General features: G+C 34.5%; 2 protein-coding genes across 3 annotated transcripts; both read left to right on the top strand.

The window, feature by feature from the left end:
* Nucleotides 1-16,013: 16,013 nt before the first annotated feature.
* Nucleotides 16,014-19,558, top strand: LOC112801100 (ABC transporter I family member 17). Of its 2 annotated transcripts, none has more exons than XM_025843649.3 (2): nt 16,014-18,475; nt 18,568-19,558. In XM_025843649.3, the coding sequence occupies exon 2, from the start codon at nt 18,621-18,623 to the stop codon at nt 19,326-19,328; it is 708 nt and encodes a 235-aa protein (XP_025699434.1). In that variant the 5' UTR covers nt 16,014-18,475; nt 18,568-18,620; the 3' UTR covers nt 19,329-19,558. The 2 variants fall into 2 exon arrangements, with proteins under 2 accessions (XP_025699434.1, XP_025699433.1); XM_025843648.3 differs by having other exon boundaries at nt 16,014-18,493.
* LOC112801101 (RING-H2 finger protein ATL46) lies at nt 16,015-17,438 on the top strand. The gene has a single exon (XM_025843650.3). It carries the CDS (start codon nt 16,015-16,017, stop codon nt 17,161-17,163), a length of 1,149 nt encoding a protein of 382 aa, XP_025699435.1. The 3' UTR covers nt 17,164-17,438.
* Nucleotides 19,559-27,945: the final 8,387 nt, after the last annotated feature.

The raw sequence follows: 27,945 nt of genomic DNA, 5'->3' as shown, positions 1-27,945 counted from the left end.
TTCAAACATGCAAGACTCCTTCCATGGCAAGCTGTATGTAGGGCGTCACCATTGTCAATGGCTACTTCCCATCCTCTCAGTAAAAATGGTCCAAATGCTCTATCACAGCACGGCTAATCATCTGTCGGTTCTCGATCATGTCGGAATAGGATCCATTGATCCTTTTGCGTCTATCACTACGCCCAACACTCGCGAGTTTGAAGCTCGTCACAGTCATCCAATCCTGAATCCTACTAGGAATACCACAGACAAGGTTTAGACTTTTCAGATTCTCAAGGATGCTGCCAATGGATTCTAGCTTATACCACGAAGACTCTAATTAACGAATCCAAGAGATATTCATTCAATCGAAGGTAGAACGGAGGTGGTTGTCAGGCACGTGTTCATAGGTTGAGAATGGTGATGAGTGTCACGGATTATCACCTTCTTCATATTGTAGTGTGAATAAACATCTTAGCTAGGAACAAGCGTGTTTGAATAGAAAACAGAAATAATTGCATTAATTCATCGAGACGCTGCAGAGCTCCTCACCCCCAACGATGGAGTTTAGAGACTCATGCCATCAAAAAGTACAAAATTTAGATCTAAATATGTCATGAGATCCAAAATAAGTCTCTAAAAGTTGTTTAAATACTAAACTAGTAACCTAGGTTTACAGAAAATGAGTAAACTAAGATAGATAGTGCAGAAATCCACTTCTGGGGACCACTTGGTGTGTGCGGGGGCTGAGACTTGAGCTTCTCACGTGCCTGGGCTGTTTCTGGAGTTAAACATCAGGTTGTAACCTGTTTCTGGTGTTTAACTCCAACTTGTAACCTGTTTCTGGCGTTCAACGCCAAAATGCAACATGGAACTGGCGTTGAACGCCAATTTACGTCGTTTATCTTCGCGCAAAGTATGGACTATTATATATTACTGGAAAGCCCTGGATGTCTACTTTTCAACCGATTAAGAGCGCGCCAATTGGACTTGTGTAGCTCCAAAAAATCCATTCCGAGTGCAAGGAGGTCAAAATCCAACAGCATCAACAGTCCTTTTTCAGCCTGAATCAGATTTTTGCTCAGCTCCCTCAATTTCAGCCAGAAAATACCTGAAATCATAGAAAAACACACAAAATCATAATAAAGTCCAGAAATATGAATTTTGCCTAAAAATTAATAAAAATATACTAAAAACTAACTAAAACATACTAAAAACTATATGAAATTACCCCCAAAAAAAGCGTATAAAATATCCGCTCATCACAACACCAAACTTAAACTGTTGCTTGTCCTCAAGCAACTAGATAAATAAAATAGGATAAAAATAAATCAAGAAGCAATAGTATCTCAAAGTTTTAAGTGAAGCTCAATTCTAATTAGATGAGCGGGACTAGTAGCTTTTTGCTTCCGAACAGTTTTGGCATCTCACTTTATCCTTTGAAATTCAGAATGATTGGCATCCATAGGAACTCAGACTTCAGATAGTATTATTGATTCTCCTAGTTTAGTATGTTGATTCTTGAATACAGCTACTTTATGAGTCTTGGCCGTGGCCCTAAGCACTTTATTTTCCAGTGTTACCGCCCGATACATAAATGCCACAGACACATAACTGGGTGAACCTTTTCAGATTGTGACTTAGCTTTGCTCAAGTCCCCAATTAGAGGTGTCTAGAGTTCTTAAGCACACTCTTTTGCTTTGGATCACAACTTTAACCACTCAGTCTCAAGCTTTTCACTTGGACCTGCATGCCACAAGCACATGGTTAGTGACAGCTTGATCTAGCCGCTTAGGCCTGGATTTACTTCCTTGGGCCCTCCTATCCATTGATGCTCAAAGCCTTGGATCCTTTTCACCCTTGCCTTTTGGTTTAAAGGGTTATTGGCTTTTTCTACCTCTTTTGCTTTTTTTTCACTGCTTTTTCTTGCTTCAAGAATCAGTTTCATGATTTTTCAGATCAGCAATAATATTTCTCTTGTTCATCATCCTTTCAGGAGCCAACAATTTTAACATTCATAAAATTCAATATAAAAAATATGCACTATTCAAGCATTCATTCAGAAGACAAAAAGTATTGCCACCACATATAAATAATTAGAATTTTCCTTATTAAGAACTCGAAAAAAAAATATTGCCTCTTTATTCTAAAAATCTACTATTTTATTTATGTTTGATGATGATGAGAAAAATAAATTATAGCTTAATTGGAGATAAAATCAAAATAGATATACTAATTACTACTACTAATATATAACTTCTAAGGTAAATTCCTAATAAGAACAATTATCACAGAGTTAAGGCAAAGATTAGGACTCAACAACCTTTATTTTGGGAGGTGGATGCTCCTTTAATCTGTGGGGTACTTGGCCCTTCAAGAGACAGCTTCTGACGCTTCAGTTCCCTCAGTTGACGCCCTTGCTCTTCTTGTTCCTTAAGCAGTTTGCAAAGCATGCTATTTTGATTTTGTTGTTCTTCCTTTAGTTGCTCCATAGCTTCTTGCAAATTGGTGACAGATGCTTTAAGGCGCTCCCAGTATTCAATTTGAGGGATTTCCAGGAGAAACTCCTGTGCTCTCCTCTTGATGGGGTCGTCCTGCACCTGTTGTCCCTCCATTGACTTTTTGGTGATTGGTCTCTCAACTGAGATATACTCAGTTACTCCCATCTTCACCCCAGCATCTTTACATAGCATAGAGATTAAGCTTGGATAAGCCAATTTGGCATCTTTGGAGTTCTTATTTGCAATTGTGTAAAGTTCACAAGAAATCAGCTGATGAACTTCCACTTCTTTTCCCAACATAATGCAATGGATCATTACTGCTCTTTTGATGGTGACTTCAGAGTGGTTGCTATTGGGCAGTATAGAATGCCCAATGAAGTCCAGCCAGCCTCTGGCGACTGGTTTGAGATCTTCTCTCTTGAGTTGATTTGGGACACCCTTTGTGCTGGTTGTCCACTTGGTTCCAGGGAGGCATATGTCCTCTAGAATTTTGTCCAAACCCTTATTTGTTCTCATCATTCTCCTATTAAAGGAGTCTGGATCATCTTTCAGCTGAGGTAGCTTAAAGATCTCCCTAATTTTGTCAGGATGAAGGTGAACAATCTTTCCTTTGACCAGAGTTTGATAGTCATAGAAGGCGGCTCCAGCTAATCTCTGCCTGTCTGTTTGCCACAGATTAGAGTAGAATTCCTGAACCATGTTCCTTCCCACTTTTGTCTTAGGATTAGCTAGGATTTCCCAGCTCCTGTTTCGAATTTGCTCTTGGATCTCCAGATATTCGTCTTCTTTCAGATCGAATTTAACTTCTGGGATCACTGACCTTAGACCCATTATTTTGTAGTAATGGTCTGAATGTTCTTTGGTTAAGAACTTCCCTTGATTCCAAAGTGGTTTTGGAATATTCTCTTTCTTGCCTCTTAGAGTGGTTTGTTTTCCCTTAGGAGCCATGATCTTAGTGGGTATGGCTTAGTGATCACGAATAAACACACCAAACTTAGAAGTTTGCTTGTCCTCAAGCAAAAGAAAGGAAAGGAGAGGGATAGAAGGAGAGCCAATTTCGAATGGTGGAAGAGAGGAGGGAGTCCGAATGTGGATTTAAAGGGAGTGAGTGTGGGTTTTCGAAAATTTTGAAAAAGATAAGATAGAAGATATGATTTGTGAAAGATAAGTATGATAGGAAAAAGATGTAATTTAAAATTGAAAAGTTATGAAAGATATTTGAAAAAGGTAAATCTGAATTTTTATTTAAAAAAAATATTTGAGATGAATTTGAAAAGATAATTGAGTTTTGAAAAGAAAAAAATTGAAAAGAAGTTGGATGGGTTTTGTGTTTATGAATTAAGATACATTTGATATCTTTGAAAAAGGGTTTGAAAAATTAGGATTAAAATTTTTGGAATTGAAAGATGAGAGTTTGTAACATGTTTATGCAAGAAATCATGAATTGAAACATGAAAAATGGAAAAAAATTTGAGTTGAAAATGAATTCACCTCCTCCCCACAATCCTGGAGTTAAACGCCCAAACACTACATGTTTTGGGCATTTAACGCCCATTTGTAGCTTCTCCTGGGCGTTTAACGCCCAGTTGTTGCTTCTGACTGGCGTTAAATGCCAGGAACTCCTTTGTCACTGGGCGTTTTTCTGAACGCCCAGGACGCTGTAAATCTGGCGTTAAACGCCCAGAAGATGCTTCTTTCTGGCGTTTAACGCCCAGATGGCTATCTCTGCTGGCGTTGAACGCCCAGTAGATGCTTCTTTTGGGCGTTTAACGCCCAAAATAGCTCTTACTGGCTTTTCGCACCAGTGACCTTCTTTTTGCTGTTTTATCCTCTGAATCCTTCTGTGACTCTGTGAACTCACGCAATTGCCATTTTACCTTGAAGAAAATTAATATGACCTATAAAAATTAATTAATTGAAAAATAAGCTTTGTGAATGGCTGGGTTGCCTCCCAACAAGCACTTCTTTATTGTCTTTAGCTGGACTATTACTGAGCTTTAATCAAGCCTCAGTTTTGAGCATTCTTGCTCAAAATTGCTTTCAAGATAATGTTTGACTCTTTGTCCATTAACAATGAACTTTTTGTCAGAGTCATTATCCTGAAGCTCTACGTATCCATATGGTGACACACTTGTAATCACATATGGACCTCTCCACCGGGATTTCAATTTCCCGGGGAATAATCTGAGCCTAGAATTAAACAGCAGAACTTTCTGCCCTGGCTCAAAGACTCTAGAGGACAGCTTCTTATCATGCCATCTTTTTGCCTTCTCTTTGTAAATTTTTGTATTTTCGAAAGCATTGAGTCTGAATTCTTCTAGCTCATTTAACTGGAGCAATCGTTTTTCTCCAGCTAACTTGGCATCAAGGTTTAGGAATTTGGTTGCCCAACAGGCCTTATGTTCCATTCCTACTGGCAAGTGACAGGCTTTTCCATACACAAGCTGGTATGGAAAAGTTCCTATAGGAGTCTTGAATGCTGTTCCGTATGCCCACAGAGCATCATCCAAGCTTCTTGCCCAATCCCTTCTACGGTTAATTACAGTCCATTCTAGGATTCTTTTAAGTTCTCTATTAGATACTTCAGCTTGTCCATTTGTCTGTGGATGATATGGAGTAGCTACCCTGTGGCTAACTTCATATCGAACCAAAGCAGAGTAAAACTGTTTATTGCAGAAATGAGTGCCCCCATCACTGATTAGTACTCTAGGGATACCAAATCTGCTGAAGATGTATTTATGGAGGAATTTCAGCACTGTCTTAGTATCATTAGTTGGTGTTGCAATAGCTTCCACCCATTTGGATACATAATCCACTGCCACCAGAATATAAGTGTTTGAGTATGATGATGGAAAAGGCCCCATGAAGTCAATACCACATACATCAAACAACTCAATCTCTAAGATCTCTTGTTGAGGCATGGCATAACTATGAGGCAGATTACCAGATCTTTGGCAACTGTCACAATTAAGTACAAACACTCGGGAGTCCTTATAGAGAGTAGGCCAGTAGAAGCTACATTGGAGGACTCTTGTGATTGTTCGTTCACTTCCATAATGTCCTCCATACTGTGATCCATGGCAGTGCCAGAGGATCTTCTGTGCTTCTTCTTTAGGCACACATCTACGGATTACTCCGTCTGCACATCTCTTGAAGAGATATAGTTCATCCCAAAGATAGTAATTTGCGTCCGTGATCAATTTATTTGATTGCTGCCTACTGTACTCTTTGGGTATGAATCTCACTGCCTTGTAGTTTGCAATATCTGCGAACCATGGTACTTCCTGGATGGCAAAGAGGTGCTCATCTGGAAAGTTTTTAGAGATCTCAGTAAGAGGGAGGGACGCCCCTTCTACTGGTTCTATTCGGGACAGGTGATCTGCTACTTGGTTCTCTGTCCCTTTTCTGTCTCTTATTTCTATATCAAACTCTTGCAGAAGCAACACCCATCTGATGAGTCTGGGTTTTGAATCCTACTTTGTGAGTAGATATTTAAGAGCAGCATGGTCAGTGTACACAATCACTTTTGATCCTACTAAATATGATATGAACTTGTCAATGGCGTAAACCACTACAAGTAACTCTTTTTCTGTGGTTGTGTAGTTCTTCTGTGCGTCATTCAAAATACGACTGGCATAGTAAATGACGTGCAGAAGCTTGTCATGCCTTTGTCCCAACACTACACCAATGGCATAGTCACTGGCATCACACATCAGTTCAAATGGTAATGTCTAGTCTGGTGCAGAGATGACTGGTGCTGTGACCAGCTTAGCTTTCAGAGTCTTAAACGCCTGCAGACACTCCTTATCAAAGATGAATGGCATGTCAGCAGCTAGCAGATTACTCAGAGGTTTGGCGATTTTTGAAAAATCTTTTATAAACCTCCTATAGAATCCTGCATGCCCCAGAAAGCTTCTAATTGCCTTAACATTGGCAGGTGGTGGTAATTTTTCAATTACCTCTACCTTAGCTTGATCTACCTCTATTCCCTTGTTTAAAATTTTATGCCCAAGGACAATTCCTTCAGTCACCATAAAGTGACATTTTTCCCAGTTTAAAACCAGGTTAGTCTCTTGGCACCTCTTTAGAACAAGTGCTAGATGGTCAAGACAGGAGCTAAATGAGTCTCCAAATACTGAAAAGTCATCCATGAAGACTTCCAGAAATTTTTCCACCATATCAGAGAAAATAGAGAGTATGCACCTTTGAAAGATTGCAGATGCATTGCAAAGGCTAAATGGCATCCTTCTGTATGCAAATACGCCGGATGGACATGTGAATGCTATTTTTTCTTGATCCTGGGGATCTACTGCAATTTGATTATAACCTGAATATCCATCCAGGAAGCAGTAGTATTCATGACCTGCTAGTCTTTCTAGCATCTGGTCTATGAAGGGTAAAGAAAAATGATCCTTTTTGGTAGCTGTATTGAGCCTTCGATAATCAATACACATACGCCACCCTGTAACTGTTCTTGTAGGAACCAGTTCATTTTTTTCATTATGAACCACTGTCATGCCACCCTTTTTAGGGACGACTTGGACAGGGCTTACCCAGGGGCTATCAGAAATAGGATAAATAATCCCAGCCTCTAGTAATTTAGTGACCTCCTTCTGCACCACCTCCTTCATGGCTGGATTTAGCCGCCTCTGTGGTTGAACCACTGGCTTAGCGTCAACCTCCAATAGGATCTTGTGCATGCATCTGGCAGGGCTAATGCCCTTAAGATCACTGATGGACCACCCAAGAGCTGTCTTGTGTGTCTTTAGCACTTGAATTAGTGCTTCCTCTTCCTGTGGCTCTAAGGTAGAACTTATGATTACAGGAAAGGTATCACCTTCTCCCAGAAATGCATATTTCAGGGATGGTGGTAATGGTTTGAGCTCGGGTTTAGGAGGTTTTTCCTCTTCCTGAAGGATTTTCAGAGGTTCTATTATTCTCTCTGGTTCCTCCAAATCAGGCTGAGCATCTTTAAAGATATCATCTAGCTCTGATTTGAGACTCTCAGTCATATTGACCTCTTTTACCAAAGAGTCAATAATATCAATGCTCATGCAGTCATTTGGGGTGTCTGGATGCTGCATAGCTTTGACAACATTCAACTTAAACTCGTCCTCATTGACTCTCAGGGTTACTTCCCCTTTTTGGACGTCAATGAGGGTTCGTCCAGTTGCTAGGAAAGGTCTTCCGAGAATGAGAGTTGCACTCTTGTGCTCCTCCATTTCCAGCACCACAAAGTCAGTGGGAAAGGCAAATGGCCCAACCTTGACAATCATGTCTTCAATCACACCTGATGGGTATTTAATGGAGCCATCAACAAGTTGGAGACATATCCGGGTTGGTTTGACTTCTTCAGTCAAACCAAGTTTTCTGATAGTAGATGCAGGTATTAGGTTGATACTTGCCCCAAGATCACATAGAGCTTGCTTGGTACAAGTACCCTCTAATGTGCATGGTATCATAAAGCTTTCGGGATCTTTAAGCTTTTCTGGTAAGCTTTTCAGAATGACTGCACTGCATTCTTTAGTGAGATAAACTTTTTCAGTTTCTCTCCAATCCTTCTTATGACTTAAGATCTCTTTCATGAACTTAGTATAAGAGGGTATTTGCTCAAGTGCCTCTGTAAACAGAATTTTTATTTCAAGAGTCCTGAGATAGTCTGCAAAGCGGGCAAATTGCTTATCCTGTTCCGCTTAGTGGAGTTTCTGAGGATAAGGAATTTTGGTTTTGTATTCCTCAACCTTAGTTGCTGCAAGTTTATTGCCTACAGATGTGGGTTGAGAAGCCTTTTTAGAGGGGTTACTATCAGCACTTGTATGTGTCTGATCTCCCACTGGCATTTGAATGCCACGGGTGGAAGCTAGAGTGGCGTTAGACGCCAACTCCTTACCTGTTTCTGGCGTATGAACGCCAAAACTGAGCTTTCTTTGGGCATTCAACGCCAACTTCTTGCCTGTTTCTGGCGTTTGAATGCCAGAACTGAGCATGGGTTGGGCGTTCAACGCCAGTTCTCCACCCTTTTCTAGCGTTTGAGTGCCAGAATTATTCCTCTCTGGGCTCTTACTGTCCTCAAAGGGATTTTGGATAGCAGTTTGTTCATTTCTTGGCTTCCTGCTGCCTTGAAGTGAGGTATTTAATGTTTTCCCACTTTTTAATTGAACTGCTTGGCACTCTTCTGTTATTTGTTTTGATAACTGCTGTTCTGTTTGCTTCAACTGCACTTCCATATTTATATTCTTGTTTCTTGCAATATCTCCTTGAATTCGGCTAGCTGTTTTGTCAGAAAATCTAATTGCTGATTGAATTCAGTAACTTGTTTTGTAGGACTGAGTTCAGAAGTTACTGTTTTAGCTTTTTCTTTCATGGAAGATTCACTGCTTAGGTACAGATGCTGATTTCTGGCAACTGTATTAATGAGCTCTTGAGCTTCTTCAATTGTCTTTCTCATGTGGATAGATACACCAGCTGAGTGGTCTAGAGAAATCTGAGCTTTCTCTATAAGCCCATAATAGAAGATGTCTAACTGCACCCACTTTGAAAATATTTCAGAGGGGCATTTTCTTAGAATCTCTTTGTATCTCTCCCAGGCATCATAAAGGGATTCATTATCTCCTTGTTTAAATCCTTGGATGTTCAGTCTTAGCTGTGTCATCCGTTTTGGAGGGAAATATTGACTCAGGAATTTTTCTGACAGCTGTTTCCATGTCCTTATGCTAGCCTTAGGTTGGTTATTTAACCATCTCTTAACTTGGTCTTTTACAGCAAATGGAAACAGTAATAATCTGTAGACATCCTGATCTACTTCCTTATCATGTACTGTGTCAGCAATTTGTAAAAATTGTGTCAGAAACTCTGTAGGTTCTTCCTGTGGAAGACCGGAATACTGGCAACTTTGCTGCACCATGATAATGAGCTGAAGATTCAACTCAAAACTACTAACTCTGATGGAGGGTATACAGATACTACTCCCATATGAAGCAGTAGTGGGGTTAGCATATGACCCCAGGTCCTTCTGGACTGTTCATTTCCACTTAGGTCCATGATGGAGAAATGGAGATGATGTGGATTTATTTTATTTATTTTATTATATAAGAAAAATAATTTTCGAAATAATAAAATAAAATAAAATAAAAACTAAAATAAAAAATAAAAATACAATTTAAAAAATATTTTAAAAAATTTTCGAAAAAGTGATGAGAGAGAGAGTGGTTAGGATATTTTTTTGAAAAAGATATGATTTTTTTCCTTTTTTTTAATTTTAAAAGGATAAGATTTGAAAAAATTATGAAATTGAAATCTGAATTTTTATGAAAACAAATTCGAAATAGTTGCTTAAAAATAGTTAGAAAAGATATTTTTTATTTTTGAATTTTATTATGAAAGAGGAAAACACACAAAAGACACAAGACTTAAAATTTTTAAATCCAATGCTCCTTGATTTCGAAAATTTTGGAGGAAAAACACCAAGGCACACCAAACTTAAAAATTTTAAGATCAAAACACAAAGAAGACTCAAGAACACCTTGAAGACTCACAAGAACACCAAGAACAAAAGAAAGAACACCAAACTTAAAATTTTTAGAAAACCACAATAAAATTTTCGAAAATTAAAGAAAAATTAACAAGAGAACACCAAACTTAAAGTTTGGCGCAAGATTTAATCAAAGAAAAATTATTTTTGAAAAAGATTTTAAAAAGAATATACTCAATTACCAAGAACACAAACCAACGCTCTAGCCAATTGAGCTATAAATGTAACGTGTTTTAAAGAGGTATTTTTAATAAATAAAACTATTTTTGAAAACTAATATTTTAAAAAATGCACAAGAAAAATAAGAAAAGACACAAAAAAAAGACAAACCAAAGATCAAACAAGAAAAATTGACAAGAACAATTTGAAGATCAAGGAAGAACAAAGAACATGCAATTCGAAAATTGAAAGACAAAGAAAAGCATGCAATTGACACCAAATTTAAAACATGACACTAAACTCACACAAAAGACTCCAAGAAAAATTTAAAACTAATAAAGAAAAATAATATTTTTGAAAGATTTTTAAAGGGATAATAGAAGATAAAATCCTAGTGACTCTAAACAAAAAAAGACAAAAAATTTTCCTAATCTAAGTAACAAGATAAACCGTCAGTTGTTCAAACTCGAACAATCTTCGGCAACGGCGCCAAAAACTTGGTGCACGAAAATTACACTCACACTATGTAATTCCGCACAACTAACCAACAAGTGCACTGGATCATCCAAGTAATACCTTACGTGAGTAAGGGTCGAATCCCACGGAGATTGTTAGCTTGAAGCAAGCTATGGTTATCTTATTATTCTTAGTCAGGAAACCAATAGGGTTCCTTAGTTTCAATTGTAAAAAGTGAAAGGGCATAAAACAAGTAATTGTTACTCAATAATGGAGAATATGTTGGAGTTTTGGAGATGCTTTGTCTTTTGAATCCCTGCAACATAATGCTTTCTTACTTTCAAACATGCAAGGCTCCTTCCATGGCAAGCTGTATGTAGGGCGTCACCATTGTCAATGACTACTTTCCATCCTCTCAGTGAAAATGGTCCAACTGCTCTGTCACAGCACGGCTAATCATCTGTCGGTTCTCGATCATGTCGGAATAGGATCCATTGACCCTTTTGCGTCTGTCACTACGCCCAACACTCGCGAGTTTGAAGCTCATCACAGTCATCCAATCCCTGAATCCTACTCAGACTTTCCGGATTCTCAAGGATGCTGCCAATGGATTCTAGCTTATACCATGAAGACTCTAATTAGCGAATCCAAGAGATATTCATTCAATTGAAGGTAGAACGGAGGTGGTTGTCAGGCACGTGTTCATAGGTTGAGAATGGTGATGAGTGTCACGGATCATCACCTTCTTCATATTGTAGTGCGAATGAACATCTTAGATAGGAACAAGCGTGTTTGAATAGAAAACAGAAATAATTGCATTAATTTATCGAGACGCTGCAGAGCTCCTCACCCCCAACAATGGAGTTTAGAGACTCATGCCGTCAAAAAGTACAAAGTTCAGATCTAAAAATGTCATGAGATCCAAAATAAGTCTCTAAAAGTTGTTTAAATACTAAACTAGTAACCTAGGTTTACAGAAAATGAGTAAACTAAGATAGATAGTGCAGAAATCCACTTCTGGGGCCACTTGGTGTGTGCTGGGGCTGAGACTTGAGTTTTTTACGTGCCTGAGCTGTTTCTGGAGTTAAACGTCAGGTTGTAACTTGTTTCTGGCGTTTAACTCCACCTTGCAACCTGTTTCTGGCGTTCAACGCCAGAATGCAACATGGAACAAGCTTTGAACGCCAGTTTACGTCGTTTATCTTCGCGCAAAGTATGGACTATTATATATTGTTGGAAAGCCCTGGATGTCTACTTTCCAACCGATTGATATCACGCCAATTGGACTCCTGTAACTCCAAAAAATCCATTCCGAGTGCAGGGAGGTCAGAATCTAACAACATCAGTAGTCCTTTTTCAGCATGAATCAGATTTTTGCTCAGCTCCCTCAATTTCAGCCAGAAAATACCTGAAATCACAGAAAAATACACAAACTCATAGTAAAGTCCAGAAATATGAATTTTGCCTAAAAACTAATAAAAATATACTAAAAACTAACTAAAACATACTAAAAATTTGAAATTACCCCCAAAAAGCGTATAAAATATTCGCTCATCAAAGAGTCAATTTAATTTTGTCTCATAATGAAATGAACGAAAATAGAGTAGAGAAGAAAGAAGTACACAACCATGTATTATGTTTCAACCACGTTGTGCAATGTGGTCTTCTTCGAGTCTCTACCATAATTATAGTAAAATTTTCACTATCTTTTCAAAGATTACATTTACCAATTTCCAAAAATTCTTCCTAATTCTATATAGGACAGACTAAACTTCTAACCAAACTTAATTTGGCTATGTTCACTCCCTACTCTCAAGGCTCAACACTAAGTGCTCACCCAACTTAACAAAAAAAATCTCTCATATTCATGAAACAAAACAAAAAGTGATTACAAAAGAAATTGACATAATTTTTAGCTTTTCTATAAGCTAATTCTCTTTATCTTTTTTCTCTATGGCTTTTTCTAAATCATCACATTTATACCCTTTTTTCATTGAATGAACCAAAAAAGATAAAAACTGAAGAACCAAAATATTTAATAGAGAAACACAAAAGAGAAGAAATAAAATAGCCTAAAAGCTATAAGCATAACTTGATTTTAGAACTCTCAAATATTGTTTTTCATTTTGGTGGAATGCTTCTTTTAGTGTAGGTACACTACTTCTAAAACTTTCAGCTTTGAGTGGTGAATGTGCTAGGTTAACTCAGAATTTTGGATTATCGCCCCTTACTTCAATCCTTGGTTAATTACTCCCTTTTATATGGGATGATGCCTTCAAAGCTTGAGCTTGTGAAAAGAGTCAACTCCTTAAATATTGAACCAACTGAGTTCTTCTTCTCCCAAAAAATTTAAGTAGAAAATCAAGGTATAACATCAGAGTAGAATGACGCAGAGTTACAGAAGATATGGCAGCAGCAGTAGCAATGTCAAGGTCATAAAATCTTCAATATGCTTGCCAAATCAACATTCTTAATCTTAAACTTTGGCCCCAAGTTTTATTTTCAAACCTTAGATATGAATTAGAAAAGGCAACCTCTATTTTCTTCTTATATAAATTGTGATTATATAGAGGAGATAACTTCAATAAGCCATTTGACTTGCACAAAAATAATAACAAGGCAACATTTTTCTTTTGAACTAGATTAACCCTTTGATTTGATTTATAGCTCTATTGATTTAACTTTGCCTCCTTTTATTTAGCTTTTTTCTCCTTTCCTCTTGATGATTAAACAATAATAAAAACACCTTTTTTTTGTTATTTTTTGGCTTTACCTGAATTGTGCAATTTGCAGTCAACGGTGTCTTCATTTGAGACTTGTTTGGAGAATTGTGTGCTTGGTCTAAGTTGAGTATTAGACTAAACATTGATCTGCACTCAAGATTTAATAAGTGGATTATTCAAATAAAGAGTGACTTGGCCTACACAATAAAACATACTTTAAACTATTTTGGAATTTTAACCTAACCAAATATGTTTGTCATCATTAATATGTTAAATTATTATTTCCTAAACTCAATAGTATTATATAAAAAATTATAAATATTACTATTTTTCAATGTTTGGTCGTTACCATAACAATAAATAAATTAATTTACAAATAAATTATATAAAATATCTTAAAATAGTACTTTCAAATCTTATGTGACTTAAAATTTTTAGGATAAAGTATATTTTTTATCTTTAATATTTACAATATTTTTAAAAATATCATTAACGTTTAGTTGTATTCCATTTTATCCGTAACGTTTTTTATTTGTGCCAAAATTACTCTTGTACGTTAACTCTATGTAAAATGTTAGGATAAAATTAAAATCTTTTAGGATAATTATTTTAACATAAATAAAAAACATTGAAGACAAAAATAAATGAATTAAAAATGTTAGTGACAAAATTAAATGAAATTAAACGTTAGAATATTTAAAAAAAATAATAAACATTAAAGACAAAAAAGTATATTTTACCCAAAATTTTTAATAGTTAAATTAGAACAAAATTTTTTAGTATTTTTTTCTAATATAAATAACAAATTATCTATAAAGAAGTACTCTTTCATTTTATTCTTTAAAAAACTAATAAAACATAAAATAACATTAAAAGAACTAATTATATTGTAGATTATATTAATAAGTCCTTTTCAATGAAAATAAAACTTGGGAAAAATATGCTTGCCAAATCAACATTCTTAATCTTGAATTATATTATAATGATTATGATAAAGTCCTTTTAAATTTGAAAATTAAGTATTGAGTGAATTATATTATAATGATTATGATGATGAGCCTTTTCAATTAATCCAATAAGAATTGAGCGAATAAAATGAGTTGAAGACAACACACTTGAATTGGTTACATAAGACTTTATCCAAATGAAATAACTTTTGAAGGTCATAGTCTCCCATTGTCCAACAGTACAAACATAACAGGAATAACTTTTGTTTTTTGATCGCCTCCAACCACTTGTTTATTAGATGGTAGCTAATCCGAGGTATGTTGTTGCTCTTTTTGCTAACCTATCTAGTGATATTGATGAGTTCGGTCTTTTTCACAATTTCGAGTTTTTAAGATGTCTATGCAGCATATCACAATTTGCAGGTGGTCAAAGTCACATTACAAAAAGGCCTGCCACATCGCCATTAACCGGTGTCAGAAAGCACAGGCTAATAGTGAGCTTGGTTAAGGCGAGGCTAAGGCTAAAACTCACCTTAAATTAGCCCCTTGAATCAATGACTTGAGATTAAATTTTTCACTATCTTGTTTTGGGTCAGAGCTCCAGGCTCCTTTTTTTTGTTTGGTGGTAGATATGCAGAATCAGCTAGGGATACCCACTGACCAAATATACTAATGATATGTAAATTCAGGCAAAAACTGGTAAGGACTAAGGATACACAAACTTAGTATTGGGCTTATTTATCTAGTTTAGACCACCCACACTTCAGTCTCGTTTCAGTCTCATTTCATTATGATATGGCACTTATTATCAACGCAATTTGGCACAGATAGATGAGGGTTTGTATCTCTTAACTATCACTCTCGAGTATGATACTTACTGAAGGATGGGAATAGATACTTGTTTGGAAGAGTCACCCACTTTATCTCTACAGTATTCGAGAAATTAGTCATTAAACTTCTGGTCTGATAGATACCCAGTGCAAACCAAAAAAAAATGATATGGCACTTATTTTACTTTTGTGACCAATATCGTTTAGCGGCAAATCCATGAAATTCTGCAAAATGTGTGACAGGTGTCTAAGGTTAGTGCCATCATCTTGTCACATGATTTGAGTTACAAAATGACAATTTTGCCACACCTTTTTGCTTCCTTTCAGTTTGGACTCCAGGGTCCGTAGGCTGTAGCAGCAAGAGGACCCCAAAAACCTTGGGTTTTGTAAGGAATTTTGTTCACTTTCACTTGTCTACCACTACTGGTATTGGATTGCAGCTAACTCAAATTCAGATTTCACACTTATTATTGTTGTCATTAGGGTTCTTTCTTTTCATGTAGAATTAGAATTACAAGTACAACCTGTAAAAGAGAGAGAGAAGTAGCCAGGTAACTGCAGAGGTTTCTAGATTTCAACGAAGGTAGGTCAACTGCAACGTTGACATTTTCTCAAGCATGTTTCGTTCCATGCTGTTGCCACAGTCATAGGACCCCATAGAAAAAATAGAGTCAAGTTGATTTCTTTTTCTCTCTCTCTATCTTTTGCTTTGTTTTTGGTCCTTTCCTCTTTACTTTTCCTTGTTAGTATGCCTAAAGCTTGCTTTTCTTTCACAATTGGTGACTTGGGCTTTGTCCCAAAACAAGAAAAGATGATAAATTTGTTCAAATTTTGAAATTGCAAGCTCAAAATTTTAGTTTAGAACTTTGTATTATTCTCAGTTCTGTAATGCCATTACCATATTCTAAAATGTATAGGCTTCACTCTCAAATCCACCAGAGCAATGGTGCTCCTATTCTTTCTCCATATTCTCCTTCTTCTTCTTCTTTTTCTTCTTATAGTTCTTCTAATTCAGCTTCTTCATCCTCAGATTCTTCATCTGGGAATAGTAGAATAAGCCCTGCAATTATTTTCATCATAGTAATTTTATCTGTTGTGTTCTTCATCTTGGGCACCCTCCACCTGCTTGTTAGATTTCTCATGAGACAAAGATCTTCTTCTTCCTCATCAATTTCTCAATCCAATAGGTATCCTGAAATGTCTGAATCTGATGCATACCAGAGACAGTTGCAGCAACTATTCCACCTCCATGACTCAGGTTTAGATCAGGCTTTCATTGATGCACTCCCTGTGTTTCTCTACAAGGAGATAATTGGCTTGAAGGAGCCATTTGATTGTGCTGTTTGCCTTTGTGAGTTCTTGGAACAAGACAAGTTGAGGTTGCTGCCAAATTGCAACCATGCTTTTCACATTGACTGCATTGATACTTGGTTGCTTTCAAATTCAACTTGTCCCCTTTGTAGAGGGACACTTTATGCACCAGGGTTTTCATTTGAGACCCCATCCTTTGACTTTGAAGGTCCATGTTATGAGGACGAAGATGGTGTTTCAGTTTCAGGATTTGGTGTCAGTGGTGCTGGTTCTTCTAACAAGCCTGCTGAGAATCACATAAGGAATGGGAAGAGGGTTTTTTCTGTGAGGCTTGGAAAATTCAGAAGCTCAAATAATAATGGAGTAGATGGTGTTGAAAAATGTGAAGGAGAGAGTAGTAATAGTAGTATTAGTTTTAGTAATAGTCATGGTAATTTGGATGCAAGGAGATGCTACTCAATGGGGTCTTACCAATATGTTGTTGCTGATTCTGATTTGAGGGTGGCTTTGTGTCCAAGCATCAGTGGCAGTATGAGACAATTGATTAAGGGAAGAATAGCTACAACAAATGGGAACAATTTTTCTTCAACTGATGTTGATGTTGTTGAGGGAAAAAAGATCAGCAATGCAAGAAAAGGTGAGAGCTTTTCTGTTTCCAAGATATGGCAATGGTCTAGGAAGGATAACAGTAAGTTAAGAAGTTCATCAGAGGCTCGAATTCCATAATAATTCTATTTGTCACTGCAATTTTATTGCCATGGATGAACAACAATGTCAGAGGTACATGAACTGTTCAGTTTTTTGAATTTTGTATTCCAAGTTTCTAACCAATTTCATCTTCTTAGTGGTTCTTTGTTGAGATCCTTGTTCGTCTCATGCTTTGATTTAACCATTTTGTTTTTCTTTTTGTTGTAAATCATCCCATAAAAGCACTTTAGCAATCAGTGTTCTTTTAATTGAAATGATTCTCGACTCTTGAATCTTGGATTGTTGGATGAAAATTAGTCCTTTAATTCAAAAGTCTATTGAAGGGGTTACATGTTTTAGGCCTTAAGAATATTATTACAATTAATTATAGTGGTTGCAGTTTTGTTTCTAGCACAGTTCTTGGAAAGCTATATCTAGCAGAGATTTTTTGGAAAAAGAAAAGAACTATAAAAAAACCGGGAAGTTTCAGAACATTTTTCTTTAGTTGTGGGACCCTAATTGCATGTGATTCTTTTATCTAAGTGACAAAAGTGGTCTTTCTTATTAGCAATTTCTTGCAACAAGTGAGATGAGATAAAAGTGAGGTCAAATTAGGGTTGCTTTTTGGATGCTTCTTGCTTTTGAAAAAAAAAAAAAGTTGTTACTTGCATTAAATAATTAGATAATTTAATTAAATATATTAAATTATCTAATAATTTAAAGAATTATGCTATTTATATACTAAAATTAATTACTAGTATAAAATATACGTTGAAATATAAATATATATTAAAAATAAATTAAATCACACATTTATTTATATACAAATATATTAGTGATTAATTTTAATGACTGATTTTAGTATATAAATAATATTTTTGTAATTTAAAATATCTTTTTATAAATACACTTTTTATGAAAGTAGCCACCTAATAACAATTGGTTCATCCCACTGCCATTCGCACCGCCATTCTTCTACCTGGTTCTCTTTTGCTGTTGTGTATGGATCGATTCAGTTTGGATTGAACCTTACAAGTTGTAACTCTATCCGAGTCAGCCGAACCATCCCTAAACCATTTTTCTTAGTTGGGTCGATCATCAGTTGCAGACTTGTAGTGGTGATGCTAATAAAGTAATAATAGATAAAATATAATGAGAATAATAGCAATCAAACATTCAAACATCATATGTGGTGGACCCGCACTAAATAGAAAAAAAATTTACATGCGGTGTTGGGCAAGGCAGGCCGTTTCTGGTACAGGTTTGTTATTTTGTTTGATATGGATAGAAATAGGTCTTGAAGCGTCGTGGTGGTGGAAGTGGGAGATGTGATCGATTCACAAAATAGCAAGTATGTCTTCTCTGATAGGTAAAGTAAGTTTGATGGACTTCGTTTGATGGATTTTTTTTCATTCATTTGATGATTGTGTTTTTGAATTACAGATGAGTTGAAGGAGCAGCTTTTGGAGGTGGAGAATGGCGAAGGACACCCGAAAATGGAGGTACGCGATATTCGGAGAGTGTCGGATGCAGGGGTCCCAATACTGAAGGGCATCAGTCTGGAAATCCCAAAGGGCGTCATAGTGGGAGTCATAGGCCCCAGTGGCAGCGGAAAGTCAACGCTCCTCAGGGCACTCAACCGCCTCTGGGAGCCTCCCTCCGCCTCTGTCTTCCTCGACTCCCGGGACATCTGCCAGCTCGACGTGCTCTCCCTCCGCCGCAAAGTCGGCATGCTGTTCCAGCTGCCCGCCCTCTTCGAGGGCACTGTAGCCGACAACGTGAGGTACGGCCCCAACCTCAGCGGGAAGAAGCTTTCAGATGTTGAGGTATGTAAGCTGTTGATGCTGGCGGACCTGGACACTTCCTTCCTTCAGAAGTCGGCGGCGGAGTTGTCAGTGGGTCAAGCACAGAGGGTTGCGCTGGCCAGAACTCTTGCTAATTCCCCTGAGGTTTTGCTGCTTGATGAGCCAACGAGTGCTTTAGATCCTATTTCCACGGAGAATATAGAGGCTGCACTGTTGAAGCTCAACAAGAATAATGGCATGACCATGATTATGGTGTCTCACAGCATCAAACAAATCCAGAGAATTGCTGACGTCGTCTGCCTCCTCGTTGATGGTGAGATTGTTGAGATTCTCAACCCTAACCAACTCTCCCAAGCCAACCATCCCATGGCTCAGAGGTTTCTTCAACTCACCACTTAAAATTATGTTTAATATCAAATTTTCTATCCATTCATAATAAAGTACTCATCGGTGTTCGTCTTTCTAATTATTTTCCTGCAAGGTCCCTTTGATTCAGGCCACGTTGTTTGAATCCTATATCTAATTATCTAAATGAACTGTATTACTGAAATCATTGGCATCTAGATATTTATTATTTGTATTTCTTGTAACAATGTGACCCAGTAAGGTAACTCAGGTTGCTTTTTGGATGCTTTGGTTTGGTTTTCTACCAGAAGCTTGTTTTTTCTTTTTTTTTTTTTCATCTTTTTGGATTAAAAAGAAGAAAAGGAACAAGGAAAGGATTCGATTCCTTCTTGTGTCTCAGCCAAGCTTGTGTATAACACTACTTAAGTACAAAGTATGGAATTCTGATATTGTTTCAATTCAATTCAATTAATTATTTATTTTGATTAAATTTGTGAGTGACAAGTTTTTATGGTATCATAGTTGGTAGCTAGAAAAGCATAATGTGGTTTCTCTATTGTTATAAGATGAATTGTCTTATAATTGAAAGGAGATAGAAATAGAAATAAGGGTTTGTTTGGGTGAGTTTTTAAGAAAATATCTTTTTTTGAGTTATCTTTTTTTAAAAGATCTTATAGAGAAGTAAAAGTAATTTTATGTTTGGATATCTCATGTAAAAAGGTCTTTTTATCTATCAATTATGTTTAGGTATAACAATATAAAAGTATTTTTTTGTTTATTTATTACATGAAAAACATCTTTTTTTAAGGAAAAAAGATCTTTTAAAAAAAGATGTAAATTACAGCTTCTCAAAAAATATCTTTTTTTTTATTTTACTAGTGCTTTTACTTTTACTACTAGAAATTTGCCAAACACGTTAAAAAATAAAAAAAAGATCTTTTTTCATTGCAAAAAGATCTTTTTTTAACAAAATAATGGCGCCCAAACATGCACTAAATAAATAAATAAAGTATAAAGATGAAGTTAGTGAAATGAATTGGTTTATGAGGGAAAAAAAAAGATATACATTATAAATATTGAAATTTGAGTAAAATCATGTGTGACATATTATGTATTCGATTTTTTTAAAATAAATAAAAAAATTTATTTATATTTACATGTATTTTTAAAATTATTTATATTTTTATATTATTTTATTATCACCACAAACAAAATAAATATATTCATATTTTGTTTATAGTGTAAAGAAATAATATTTATTTACTTAGGGTGTGTTTGGCGAACGCGTTCAAAGAGAAGAAGTGCGTTTAAACATCTTGAAAGCTTCAATTTTTGGTTTGACAAACTTTTGGTTCATGAACGCAGAAGTGATTTTGCATTCAAAACCACGTTTTCAAGAAGCAACAATTTTAAGCTTCTGCGTTTCACCAGCAGACTTTTAACCATCAATAATCAATCTTTATTTATCTTTTACCAACTTTATCCTTTATGCATACTATTGTATTATTTATATTATTTTTGTTTATATGAACTATCTTTTTTATTATTTACTATTTTTTATTAATTATTTATTTAATATTATACACTTTTGTAATTGTAATTTTTTATATTATTTTTATTATTTTTTATAATATAATTTATTGATTCTATTATGAACGTAAATTAAACAAAAATTAATTGTAAATAATAATAATAAAAGATTATAGCATACTAAAAAAAAAGTACTAAAAGTACTAAAAATATATTATATAAAAAAATCATAAAAATTTATTTGATTTATTTCAATTACTACTAAGATAAATATTTAATTTCTTTATTATTCTTAATACTCTCTAAAATTTATATTTTGTTAATTTTAATTAAAAGTATATTTTGCCAATTTTTATATATTATTTTTATTTTAGTATATAAATATTAATTTTATCATAGAATTAATTAATAAGATCTATTCAAATATCTAAATTAAAATGATAAAATAATATACAAAAATTATTTAAATTGATGTCTATTTTAATAATTTTGTATTTAAAAGTGATTTTGAGTAGTGTAATCCAAACAACATTTATTTTACTATAATCCATTTTGATATAAATATTGCCAAACATAAATCACTTAATACAAACTTACTTTTTATCAAAATCAAGTTTGTAAAATAATTTTATTCAAAAACTGTAATCCAAGCACACACTTAGCCATCAAATCTACCTAATCAAATTCACTTCAAGACAATTTTCTTTAACTTCAATTAAATTATGGTTGCGTTTGTTTCTAACAACGGGATAAGATAAGACAGAATAAGACATAAAGGACAGAGACACAAATTTTTATGATTTTGTATCATATTTTGTTATAAACTAAAACAAATTATGAAAATTTAATTTATTCTCATTTTTTTATTCAAAAAATTTGAGACAAAAAATATAATTATAAAAAATTAACAAGAATAATGAAAGAAAAAATGAAAAATAAGTTGTGTTTCTTGTTAGTGTTTTCGTGTCCTTCCTATCATGATGGACACAAAATACACTAATTCAGTATTCTTGGACACATTGTCTCTATCTATGTCCCCTCTTTCAAATACGATTTTATGTCTATGTGTCCCTGTCTCAATGTCCTGTCTCTGTAAACAAACGCAGCCTAAATGTGTTGTGACCATCAACCTTTGTTAATCACTTATTAGGTTTTTTTACTTAAATAAATTAAATAGGATCCAAAATTACTTAAATCTCCAAAAGCAATTTTTGAAACGTGAATATTCTAATCCTAATGATATATAAATCGTGCCAGAGGAATGTGGTTTATTTAATATGTTAACCACTACACCCGAGATGATTTATGCATGAATGACTTTTGAGGAATAACACATAAATCGTCCTAAGGTGGTCAGTTTTACCAATTGTATGTGAATCGTCCCAAGCTAAGAGGATTTATATGGTTTCAGACAAAAACACAAGACCCTGTAAAGATTTATACGATGTGAATTTTGCATGAGAAATGAGTACTCAATTAAGCTCCTGTCTGTCTCAAAGTGGGGTTTATAACACTGAAACTCCGAATAGTTTTGGCATCGTACTATCTTTTGAATCTGAGGATTGTCACTGTCATTTGGAATTAGAATCCGAAAAATACTATGAATTTTCTGGCCTTTTTACTTTGGATTAATCCTTGAACACAACATTTTTCTTTCATTTTCTATTATTTGATACTTTGTACCTTGAGTCTAACCGTGACTTTAAATGTTTTGTCTCAAACTTTACTTGACACAAAAACATCACAAACACTTGATTGTGCAACTCTCTTTTAGTTCAGATTCTTCGTTCAGTTACTCCCAGACAGTGGTGCTCAAAGCCTTTGGCATACTCTGTTAAATGCACTTGATCTCGACTCTTAGTGCTCTGTCTCAAGGGTTATTTGACACATTTACACCACAAGCATATGGCTAGGAAAACAACTCTTTGAGATTTTAATCATATTTGACCTTCCTAGCCATTGATGCTTAAAACCTTGGATCTTGCTTTTCTTTATTTTCTTTTTACTGTTTCTTTTGCTTCAAAGATTAAGCTTTTGTTTAATTCAGAGAATTCATAGTAGTTCTCTAAATTCCTATTCCTTATACACCAATATCCTTTGATTCAAATTCAACTATGCACTGTTCATATCATACATTCAGAATCAAAAATATTACCACCACAATTAAGTAAATAAGACTACTCTTAAATATAAACTCAATTTCTCATGCAATACATCACTTCTTTTCTTTTATTTTTAGATTCAAGTTCAGTAAGTGGTACATGAGACAATTTTTTTTAAACTAAAAGCAAATAACAGAGTGAAACTAAATCTAAAAACTGAAAGTACTAAAGATCATGCAGGCAATCAAAATAACAGAAAACAGAAGACAACAAAATAAGAACGGAAGGAAAAATAGAATGAAAAGAACTCAACCACCTTAGTTATGCTGGTGGCCATCTCATTCCTCTGGCTATGCTCCTTCATGAAGAACAATCATATTCCCATGGTGCACATATGATAAGGTAAACAGAGAGCACACTCTACACACACCAAACTTAATAGTTTGCTTGTCTCCAAGCAAAGAAAAACTCTAGGGTGTCAAAAATTGTTTTATTTGCTTCTCTTCCTGTTCTAATCACTTTGCATGACCAAAACACATGTAAAACAAGAAAAATTCTAAAAAAGTTGAGATAAAGTAATTTAAAACCAGAACTAAAATAACTATAATACTAAAATCAAAATAACTATAAAATTAAAACCAAAGTGACTGCAAAATCAAGAATACTAGTAGTTGGGTTGCCTCCCAACAAGCGCTTCTTTAACGTCACTAGCTTGACGGTTGATTGTTGCTTTTTCTTCCTCTTCTTTCAATTAGTTAAGAGAAATGACTTTAGTGGACATGAGAAAAAAAATGATACCCAAAAAAATAACTCCCATACAACTCTCTGATTCATTAGTACCAAGGAAAGCATATTCAAGTATTGGGGGAGAAGATTTTAATTCAAATGTGGGTGGTGCATTCAAATTTTTCTTCTCAGGAGCTTGCATGGATAGAATTAAAGGGACTTGTATGGCTTCCTCCGAAATTATTGGAATGTGCAAGCATGGATTGTGCATGGCTTCCTCCTTTATTTGTGTATCTTCCTCCTTTTTTGTGCATCTTCCTGCTTTGTTTTTGCATCTTTCTCTTCTTCCATGTGTTAGGGTTGAGAGTTCTCTAATTCATTGGAGTATGAACTCCTTTGATTGATTTCCTCACTTTCTTCCATAGGATCTTACATTGTATCTTTTTTGAAGGAATTTGCTTGTTCCTCTTCCTAGGGCTTGATAATCAACTCCACATATTTCTCTATATTTTTGAAACTTATCCTTATGTCATGTATGCATTCTTTCATGACAAGTTCAAGAGCTGATGACTCTTGATATGAATAAAAAGAAGATGATGGTTTTTGATATGAGTAGAAAGATGATGGTTCTTGATATGGATAGAGAGGTGATGGTATGAATATGGAGATGGTGATTCTTGATAGATGGAACATGGAATATTGAAGTTTCTTTGGCCTTGATTTTTCCAACCACAATTCAGGTAGTTCTTCCATCCACAATAATATGAATAACTCATTGGGTGTGAGTAGTAACCCATGTAATCTATACAAAACACTAAACAGAATTAAACGCGCCATGTAGTAAACAGAAAAACAAAGAGAAAAGAACAGAAATAATTTTATTTTCATTTTAAAAATATATATATATATATATATATATATATATTCAAAAGAAATAAAACAAAGAAAAATAAAATAAAAAAATAAAAATAAAATGATGATTTTATAACTTTTTGTAACCTTGAAGATGATTTTAATAACAAAAAAAGGTTATGGACGAATTTGATTTTCACCCGAAATTTTAGAGATAAAAAAAATACTTAACCCTAATTTTTATTATTCTAACAATTTAATAATTTCAATCATTTAAATTTCAATTCTCAAAAATTGGGTTAGAAATTAATTATAACTTAATAATCGATTATATATATATATATATATATATATATATATATATATATAATATAATATAATATAAAAGTACGCAAATAATAATATCTAATGTATAATTTATTTATTTTTTTGAGATGATTAATGTATAATTTATTGTGGATTGATTTATTATCCAACTTTTTTTTATAAACATTGTAGTATGTGAAAATAGTGATTTTTTTATTATTATTTGAAAAATTATTCATAATTTTTTTATTATGTAATTAACTTAATTAATAATCTTTATTATTATTTTTCTACCAAAAAAATCATATTTAAACTATTTATATATTTTTCTGATATTAATAAATAAATAGGTATTTATACTATTATACTTATTGTCTTAGATAATATTTAAATTTATTAAATTTACCTATATTAAGAGGAGAAAAATTATGTAATAAATCATATGTTATAAAAATTAGTTGATTTATACATAAATTAACTTTATTAAAAATAAAAAATAATTTATCATATATAATAATTCTTGATATATGTAATATCATGTATATATTAAAATGATCTATTTTAATTATGTGAATTATTATTATTATTATTGTTGTTGTTGTTGTTGTTGTTGTTGTTGTTGTTCACATTTTCATTACATTAGTAAACAATATTTAAGATTAAAAAATAAAAAAATAATTATATATTTTTTAGTTTGATTAAAAAATCTCTTGTAAGTATATCCAACTTTTATATATACTAAATGTATTAATATTTAATAATATAATATTTGTTACAACAATGATTAAAAATATTAACTCAAGTGAGTAAGATTAACTTAGGTCCATTACTCGAATTCGAAATCCAAATTAAGTTCCTTATCTTAGGATTCAATATATATGAAATTTATGCGTTTTATCTCAAATTGGCTCAAATTGAATTTCTGTTGTTAGTTAGAGATAGTAATGTATATTCATGTGAGTGCGGCGGATTTTCTTTCCCATCCTTTACTCCTGTGTTAAAAAAAATCCTCTACCCTTCTCTATTCTTATTGCAAGTCTCTATTTAATTATCTTCTTAGGAAATGCATATACCCATAGTTATCTATAGATATTCTTTGATTTTTTTTAAAAATTAACAAAAATCGTCATAATATAATAATTATAAAATAATCAATTCAATATAATTCAACACAATTCATAATATATTTATTATGAAAAATAACATTTTAAAATTAAAGACATGAGGAGTATTAATAGCAAATGAGAACTTAAAATTAGATGTAAGCAAATTAAAATGATGTATTTAATATGATTTGTAAGAAAAAGTTCCCGTTATTCAAGTATAATACACGTTTTATTATTTTTTTGGTGACTAAATAGAAAAGAAAGAAAAAAGAGACAAAACCAAATTAATTGGCTAGGGTCATATCTAAATCTATTAGATGTTGAAGCTCACTCCATGGTTGGCTCCAATTCGAGTGAATGTCCGCGACAGAAGCAGCTGCTTTAGCCATACAATCTGCAACACTATTTGCAGTCCTCTGAATTAAAAGAATAGAGACTCTCCAATTCCAATTCATAACCTCCTGAATATGCTTTGCCAAATCCCATTCCGGAATATCCTTACTAAGCATTCTCTGGTTTACCAAGAAAAGAGCTTCTAAACAGTCTGTTTCACAAATAACCTCACGAAATCCACTCTCCCAAGCCAGAAGCAAACCTCTCCAAATTGCATACAATTCAGCAAAAAGAACACTGCACACTTCGACTTTTCCAGTGCAACCTTTCAACCAACATCCATCAGGATTGCGAATAATACAACCAAAACCAGCATAGCCAGAAGGAGCAAACCAACTAGCATCACAATTCAATTTAACAGAATGAACTGGAGGTGGAACCCAATGCAAACAAAGTGAAGGAGGAGACAGAGATTGATGCATAGCAAAAATAGTGTGAAACTCCCTTACTGAACTACGAATCAAACTCACCACTTTACTAGCACTCCATGAATCATCTATATTAAATAAGTCATGATTTCTGCTTCTCCAAATCCACCAGATAGTCGAAAAGAAAAGAAAAGCATCTCCACTCCTTGCACCTCTGCAGAGCCAATAATGTAAATTCGAGTTATCTGAATACAAGCCTAAAAGGGTCCAGACCTCCTTGGCACTAGGGCACTCCCGAAGACAATGAAGAATGGATTCAGAACCATTCTGACACCGATGACAGGTGCTAGATAAAGCTAAACCACGACCCAAACGAAACTCTACTGTAGGAATAGCATTATGGAGACTGAGCCAAATCAAGAACTTATACTTCTCAGGAATATGCAAACGCCATACCCACAACCAATTATCATGCTCATTCCAGTCAAACTTTCTTTTGGCTAGCCAATTGTACCCACTCCTAGCTGAGTAGAGTCTAGAAGATGCCACACCCCACGACCAACCCGAACTCTCTCCAGCATTCAAATCCGGATTATAAGCATTCAAACGCTGTTTGACATCTTTTGGAATGATAGAGAAAATATCATGGAGATTCCATTGACCATCTTTCCAAACGTCTCTAATAGTTAAATCAGAGTCAGATATATGTACAAAAGGGACATCTTGAGCAATTGGGCCCTCAATACTCCAATTGTCAAACCAAAAAGATTGATCAAGTGACCCAACGCACCAAGAGAAGGCATCCTTAAGAGCACCAAAAGCCTTTGAGATACTCTTCCAAACATGAGAAGCATTGCAAGGGACAGGGCCATCTAAAACTCCCTCATTCCTCAGATACTTCGCCCTCAATAGAGCAACCCAAGGCTTGTCCTGACAATGAAAAAGTTGCCACACCAATTTACCAAGTAAAGATATATTAACACACGCAGGGTCTCTAACACCCAGGCCACCAAATTTTTTTGGAGTGATCACGGTCCTCCAATTAACAAGAGAAAGACCTCTACCATCAACTTGACCCTTCCAAAGGAACTGTCTCATCATAGAAGATAATTTATCGCAAACCCAATTTGGAAAAAAGGATACCTGCATATGATAGACAGGGATGGATGCTGCAACAGAATTGATCAGGCAAAGTCTCCCTACTTTATTTAGAAGCCTTCCTTTCCAATTAGCTAATCTTCCCCTCACCTTTTCAATCACCGAATGAAAAGAAGCCCTACTGGTACGG

Source organism: Arachis hypogaea, chromosome 5, assembly GCF_003086295.3.
Source record: "Arachis hypogaea cultivar Tifrunner chromosome 5, arahy.Tifrunner.gnm2.J5K5, whole genome shotgun sequence".
NCBI classification, from domain to species: Eukaryota; Viridiplantae; Streptophyta; class Magnoliopsida; order Fabales; family Fabaceae; genus Arachis; species Arachis hypogaea.
This window is presented reverse-complemented; position numbering and strand designations above follow the sequence as displayed.

Coding starts and splice junctions, on each gene's coding strand:
- LOC112801101 (XM_025843650.3), top strand. CDS start 16,015: ATGCCATTACCATATTCTAAAATGTATAGGCTTCACTCTCAAATCCAC.